This window comes from Monoraphidium neglectum (assembly GCF_000611645.1).
Source record: "Monoraphidium neglectum strain SAG 48.87 unplaced genomic scaffold scaffold00825, whole genome shotgun sequence".
In the NCBI taxonomy this organism is placed as follows: Eukaryota; Viridiplantae; Chlorophyta; class Chlorophyceae; order Sphaeropleales; family Selenastraceae; genus Monoraphidium; species Monoraphidium neglectum.
The window spans coordinates 13,079-20,683 of NW_014012803.1; the positions used below are offsets into that span (position 1 = coordinate 13,079).

The following is a 7,605-nucleotide window of genomic DNA, read 5'->3' on the forward strand; positions in this document are numbered from 1 at the left end:
GCACCGCACCACTTGCCCCCCCCCCCCCCGGCCCTGGAGGCATCGGGGATCCCGGCGGTGAGATGTTGCGGGCTGGCACGGCTGGGCTATGGCATGCGCATTTATGGATTGCATGCATCCAGCTGTTCCCCCCTTTCTGCCTATCCCTTTCATGGCAGGAGGTACTCACTGTTGATCTGATGATGCATTTGAAAGTTGAGCACCCCAGGATGCAAGAGAGGGCAGAGGCGAGGGCAGGGGCATTGGGGGGGGGGGTGAGTGTGCGTGTGATAAGACGCGGGCAGCCGGGGCTCAGGTAGGTTTTTTCGACCATCCCACGCGCGCAAGTGCGATTCAGCGCCAAGAACGGGCACGCAGCTCGTCAAGCCTGCCACTGCGCCGCGCGACCACGCAAGCGTCGCAGCTGCAGCATCCCCGCGGCCGCGCTGGTTGGGAGCTGCGCCCACGCCGGCGGCTTCCGGCCCCGACGTCTCACCACGACGCCGAGCTTCGTAAAAAAGGGGCCAGGGAGGCCAAACGTGATGGCAGGAGAACCCGCGGGCTTGTCGGTCGGGATGGCGGCCCCCTTTGGCGGCCCGACGAGGACTGCAGCGGCCGCCTTGGATGCAGCGGGCGCCAGGGTGGTCGCGTCCAGAAGCTCGCGACCAGCTGCGGCCTGGGGGTCACCAAGCGGCCTGCGTGTTGGTTGCGTGATAGGGTTGGGCTGGGTGACCAGGGACAGCAGGGGGGCTGTGGACATGGGGTGCACACGGTAGTGCAGTGCTGAGCTGGGGGTGATGCATGTCAGAGGTGGGCGGGCCAAACAGACTTGGAGCCCGGGTGGCTGCAAAATTGACAGGGTTGGTGGATGGCTGGGCGTCGATACGAGGGGCCACGCGCGGGTGGCGTGTCGAGATTGCGCGGTGCGTGTGCCGCGAGCGCGCATGCTCGTGCTCGGCGCGCGCCGAGCGCGCTTTGGGTGTTGGTGAGTCGGCGGCACCCGCAGCACATGACCGGGGCAGCCTGGAGGCGCAAAGTGGCTGTGCTGGCATCTGAAACCAAGCAGAGGCACATAATGCGGCACACTGGGGACATGGGGTCGATCAGGGGCAGCTGTATGCGGCACAGAGAACGGGCGCGAGAGCTTTTCAGGCCTGCAGCTGCACTGGCTTGGGGCCACCACTTACCGCGCTGCTGCTGAGGCGAGCATAAGGGCCATCAGGAAGAAGTTTCGGATCATGGTGTGTGGCCTCTTGTGCTGGGTCGGGTCGAGGCTGTAATGCCGTAGTTGGGGTCGGAAGTACTGTGCTGAGCTGTTCAAAGCCACGGTGGTGTTATTCGATATGTGCAACCAGCCAAGAGATTTGTGATTCTTTTGCGTGGGCGCAGCGAAACTTAAGCGCATTCGAAAATGCACTGGTTCCTGCTCATGTGCTCGAGTGACCCCGGTGATCCGCTGTTTGGAGTCCTATTTCCTGCCTATATTGCCATGAACGTTTTTTCAAGCGCTTGGAGGGTCAGCACATCCGGTACTACGCAGGAACACCGGCAGCACGCACAGGTACATCGCCGCCCGCAGATCTAGGGCAATATAGCCTCTCAAAGCGGATAAAATTTCGCTTTAATTCCACAGTATTAATTCCACATGAAATCTGATTACCTCTGGAATAACGTGGCACAAGGCAACATTGCTGGATTGCGCTGTCTATCATACTGTGAGGAGACACATGACGGCTGCGCAGCCGCATTGACAGCAACTTACACAGAATCCATCAGTAGTAGCTAGTACCAGTAGTCTTGCTCTGCAACACCACCACACAAAGTTTGTGCTGTCACGAAAGCTCGTGTCGCGTAGCAGTTGCTGCCGCACTTGCACCAATCCGACAACCTGTGTCAACTGTAGCTTACTTGAGCTTATTGAGCATTACAAATACTCGTTTTGGGTCAGTGCAAAGCTAGCACTACCTAGCATGCTTAGATGACAGTTACCTCGGTGCGCCATGGCGTCCCCACCCCCCCAAACTCACACACGAGCGAGTTGCTCCACCTCAATTTTCAACAAAATATCATCATTTTTCAACAAAATATCATCATTTACAGCTTGAAGTTGCATTATCAAAAGTCTCAACACTAGCACTTACGCCCACATATCCATCGCTGAAATGACCGAAGCGACACTACGCACGTGCGTGCAAACAACCTGCTAGCAGGAAGTGTGCATCTGTAAAACAAGCCCGCAACTTTACCAATCCCAACCACCACCCAAGTCAACACCGTCGGCATGTTGCTAACTGCAGCGCAGACGGTAGAAAGGTGTCAAAAGTTCCCCCGCAAGAATAATCATTGCTCATGATTTGGCGCCTGCCGTGGTGAACTGACGCATCACTCAAAGGTGACAGCAATGATTCACCTGCCCTGCACCTCGTATCGTGCTGACAACTATCCAGCCAGAGTAGAGGGGCAGTGAGACAGCCTCGTGTGCGGCACAACATCGCCGATGGATGGAAAAGCAGCCACGTAATGGCATATGCGCGGCAAACATGACTGGCGGGTTACTACATTTTATTTCAGGAGCACTTTGCACGACTCAGCAGCCCCTGCGACAAGAACGCCAAAAATGCGCAATGTGCAACAGGTGCCAAAGCAAATGTGGCAGCATACGCTGGTATGCACAGAAGCAAACCACGTAATGGCATATGCGCGGCAAACATGACTGGCGGGTTACTATATTTTATTTCAGGAGCACTTTGCACGACTCAGCAGCCCCTGCGACAAGAACGCCAAAAATGCGCAATGTGCAACAGGTGCCAAAGCAAATGTGGCAGCATACGCTGGTATGCACAGAAGCAAAANTATGTGCATAAGGCTGCTCACAGCAGTCTTGCGCAGATTGCAGAGCTGTAGCATCACGCAACTGCCTGCGTGGTTGTGTTGGCAGTGACAGAACTGGCCAATGCACAAGCAAAGGCTACAAACCGAGCGGGCTGCTTTTCGTAACATAGCACCCATCCAGGCACACTGACAATAAAATAGTCGTGCCCACTCCATCTCTAGAACAGTCAAAAGTCAGGACGCATGTCATGTTGGCGTGGTTGCACGACCAATGCATCGCGCACCACCCCAGCCCAATCACATCCGCACAGCTGCACGCACAGATAGTGCTCAACCGCCAACGCATTGCCCATGGGTCGGTGTACACCGCAGCAGCAAGCGCGACAGGCCCTAGGCTGCAGCACACTCCGCGTCTGGTTGTTGAGTGCCACCACCATCAAGTGACCACCACAATGACTGCACACCCTCAGTTGAGCTTGATGTCCGTGTTGGCCTTAACAAACTCGGGGCCCTTCACAGGAGTATCATCCTTCTTGTCGTCGGCTTGGGGCTTGGGAGAAGAGGGCAGGGGAACGAAGCCTGGGCCCATGACAGGCTGAGGTGGTGGGTTTCGCACGCAGGGGGAGGGAGGTGGCAGAGGGGTTGTGTGTCAGCTGTTTGAACGTGTGTATATGCACAGAAGTGCGGGGCGGCCTGTACGTCTTAATAATATCTTTTCTGATCCCACCCCCATACCACTAGCCCATCGCTACAACCACCTTCCCCTATCCCTTACATCCCACTACACATCACCACAACAAACAGGACAACCCTGAAGAAAACTGGGCCGGCAGGAGACACAGGCACCAACGCAAACTGCACACGATCCCGCTCACTTGGGCCCGAGAAAAGACCCACCCACCTGCGCTGGCGCCGCCTTGATGTCCGACGATTCGGCCGCCCCTGCCTCTGTTGCGGGCGCGGTTGCAGCCGCCGCACCCGGCGCCGCCACCGCGCCGTTTGCCGCGGGCGCGGCGGCGGTTGAGGTTGCGGTGTTGGCCCCGGTGCCGGAAGCGGTGCCGGAAGTGGTGGTGGGCGCGACGGTCGTGGCGCCCGCGGTTGCGGGGCCGGCAGCTGTAGCACCGCCGGCAACTGCCGGGCCGGCGGCCGCAGCGCCCGAGTTGGTAGAGCTGACAGCCGCGGGCGCCCCCGCGCCGGTCGCCACAGGGCCGGCGGCGGATGCAGCGCCGGTACCGGTGACGCCCGACGTTGCGGCACCAGTGCCCACGCCGGTGCCCGCGGTGCCGGCGGTGGCTCCACCCACGCCTGTCGCGCCGCCCGTCGCAGGCCCAGCAGCCACCGGACCTGTGGGCGCGGCGCCTGCGCCGCCGCCGGCAGCCCCACCCGAGACAGCAGCACCGCCGTAAGCACCGCTAGTTCCGGCCGCCGGGGCACCGCCAGAAGCTGCGGAGGTTGGGGGCAAGGGAACTGAGCGTGAGCTTTGCTGTATGATGTCAGCAAAACGGCGAGCGACAGCCCGAATCTCAGGTCATCACCTCGCAACCTGCGTTAAGTCAAGCCCCTGCTTGCAAAGAATCTAGGAACGGCCAGCATGTGGAAATTGTGCGCGTGCCTAACCTACCATCAACAGAGACGCCGACCTGGCCTGAACCGCCCTGCAGTGGGTGGCAGAACGGGGTTGGAGGGGTGGAGGGGCAGTGTTGGTGGGTGGGGTGAGGGCGGTAGGAGGGCACGTTCTTGTACAAACTAGAGCGACGTCTTGGCGACGCCGGGGATCGTGACTCTGAGAGGCTATTACGCTGCGTATGTCTTGGTAAAGACATCCCTGACCTCGTCCGAGCCAGCCCTCAGCACAGTGCCGGAATGCGTGCCGCGATGACTACAGGATTTGGGGCTCACCGCTGTGTAGGCGCCGGGGTTCTTGGTGACGGTCACTGAGGGGCCGGTGACGCTGACCACCTTCTTGAAGCCCTTGCCAATGGTGATGGCCGGGACTGTGATGGTCGGGATGGTGACGACCAGGGGGGGCTTGGCCACAACGTCGCCCTTGCCGAAGATAAAGCCATCCTTGGAAAGCAGGTCGCGGCGAGTGAGGGGCCTGGGCGCGGGCGTGCGTTTGCGAGTGGGCGGGTGGGTGGCGGGGGTGAGGGTTGAGAGGGGCGTGGTGAGGGGGAGAATTGGGGGCTGCGTGGAGTGGTACACGTGGCATTTGCAAGAGGGGCCACTGCTAGCGGACATGCGTGGGCTGGGTCTGACCAGCAGGCCGCAACGGGTGGGGTTGCGTGGTGCGGCGGGATGTTGGTGGGGTGGTGATGGTTTGAGGTATGTCCAGGTTCGCAGGTCCGGCCGCCGGCACAGTCAGGCATGGGGCCTGCTGCTCATTTGCGCGTTGGGGTGTCCCGCTCAAATGCACGGGGCCGGCCAGCAGCTGTGCACAGCCCTCTGTGATCATCACAACCATCTCAAAAGCCTCTGGCTGCCAAAACTAGGCGTTCGGTGGCCTTTGAGCCGGGCCAGATCTTTCGTCATGCACATGAGCTCAGCTTCCCTGGAGCCTGCGGCTCCACCCCACTCCCCCACTACTCACCGTGCGGCAGCGACGGCTAGCAGCAGGGCCAATATGAAGAGGGTGAACGTGACGGCACGCATCTTGAGGGCTGCGGGGTCAAACCAGCCAGACGGCTTTGAAGCTTTCGTGAGGATGGTAGACCAACAAGGGCGGGGATCACGCCACGAATGAATCGACTGTAACGCAATGGAGATGGACTTTGAGACTTTCAAGTAAATTTAGTATGCTGGTGTCACCCGCGTATGCGATATTGCGACGCGGGTGTGCCCAAAACCGACACGGGTGAGTTTCGGTGATGCGGCGTGAACAGCAAAATTCACCGCAAGACAATAACAGTATTGTAACATTCGCCGAAGACACACCAGGGAAAGCCGCGCAGTTTTGCGGCCGCGAGTCGCGCGCTGCACTGCTGTGCGCCGGACGCCAAGGCGCCGAAAGCGGGAAGCCGTGACTCGCGCCGACCTTGCGGCAGCTGGCAGCTGGCGCAGCAGCTCACCTTGCCTGGTCCACGCCTTGCTCGCCCCTGTGGCTCGCAGAGGCGGCGGCATACCCACGCCGTGGACACTGTTGTGTCTCGCTGATGCATTGTATGCAATGTCGTAGAGCCCCTCCTCACACATCCAATGCGTGCAACCAGCGAGCTACAAAGGAGAGCTGGCGACAGCCCAGACTGCCAGGCAGCTGGGTGCAGCTGCAGCCTGTAAAGCAGGCGCTCCCCAGCGCATCCCTCGCGCGCCAGCGCCTCACACCCCCGCATGCTGCCTCGGGCCACGCATGCCACATCACCGTCTGTTTGTCGGGGCGCCGCCACCGCACAGTGACAGAGCCCACGGCTCGCCGGTACAAGGCCCACGCCCCTCCTGGGCACACCTCTCCAATCCAAGCCACACCCGACCTGTCCATTGGTGGCACCCGCGCCGGCCCCCGAACGCTCGCGCCTCCAGCGCGCCGCCCCCCTCCCCGGGCGCGGCCAACCCCTTTCACACTGCAGCACTGGCAGCGCGCTCGCCCGGACCCTCCCACGATTACCCTTTTCGGCTGTGGTCGGTGCTCCCCCGGAAGGCTGCCATTCCAATTCCCATTGCATTTGCCGCCGCACAACAGCAACCGTCACCCATTGCCTTGTGCACGCTGAAAGGGCGGGAACACTGCTAAGCTTTCTGATAACTTGCCTGGGGTCATTTTCCAGCTGCATTGTGTTGGGTTGAGCTTTGGTGGTAGGCAGATCGGACAGCTATCACAGGGTCACACACTCCAACTTTCACAGGGTCACACACTCCAAATACCTGCTCCACCGCGTAATTGGGATTACGCAATTACGGGCAGGGGGACGAGCTGCTTGCTGATGCAGGCGCCCTGCTGATGAGCCTCACAGCACTGGCCAGCCGGCTGAACCTCAGGGTCAGCAGCATGCGAAAACCCCCATGGAGTGGTTTGGGGGACTGGGGCGCCGTCCCGCAGACAGGGCATTACGCGTGTGCAGGGGGGAGTGAGTGTAACAATGTGTGCACTGCTTGCCGGCAAAACCACACAGGCTGCAAAAAAAACGGCAGACGGCAGCTGCGCTCGACCCACGGCGCCGCGCTGGCGGCCGGGGCGGCGCCGCCCGCAATCAAAAACAGACAGCGAGAAAAGCGGCGCAAATGCGCTTCGTTAAGCCAGGACAAGGCGCAGCCGCCACGCGCCGCGCAGGAGGGGGCCGGCTGCGAAGGGGCGCCTCTGCAAGGGCGCGCGCGGGTGCGCCTATTATGTACAGATGACCTCCTGCATCGCTGCGACCAGCAGGGCGGGGCGGCCGCTAACGGACCATGCGTGGAATGCCGCTGGATGCTGTTGCGGACCTAGCTTGCTGCCCGGCCCCAGAGCACACGGGTGCGCAGCAGGCAGCGGAGGCGGCCGCGGCGGCGGCCGCGGGCGCTGCCTGTCGGCGGCCGATGTCAACGGATGCAAACAGCACGCACGCGGCGAGCCCGGGTGCGCAAAGGGCGCCCAGCGCTTGTGCGGCAAGCCGGCGACTCGCGCCGGCCGCGGCCCCGCAGCCAGCCCCCCGCGCCACAGGCTGCCAGGAGGGCTTGCGGCGCGCGTTGGCAATATCATTGTGGGTAGAAAGCAGCGGGCCCGCGCCGAGAGAGGGCTCGGCTACCCGTGGGCTGCTGCGCTCACTGCACCCTGCAAGGCCCTATCGGTTGCCAGCCGCACCCCTACGAGCAGAGACCGCATTGCTC

At 61.4% G+C, this 7,605-nt stretch overlaps 1 protein-coding gene across 1 annotated transcript; it reads right to left on the bottom strand.

Annotated features, from left to right (window-relative positions):
- Window positions 1-3,277: 3,277 nt before the first annotated feature.
- MNEG_5503 (hypothetical protein) lies at window positions 3,278-5,460 on the bottom strand (the record flags this gene model as incomplete). The annotated part of the gene is made up of 5 exons (XM_014046025.1): window positions 3,278-3,406; window positions 3,713-4,254; window positions 4,433-4,466; window positions 4,711-4,909; window positions 5,399-5,460. Coding segments are annotated over 5 exons (966 nt in total), but the record flags the coding sequence as incomplete, so codon positions are not given.
- Between the last annotated feature and the right edge of the window lie 2,145 nt (window positions 5,461-7,605).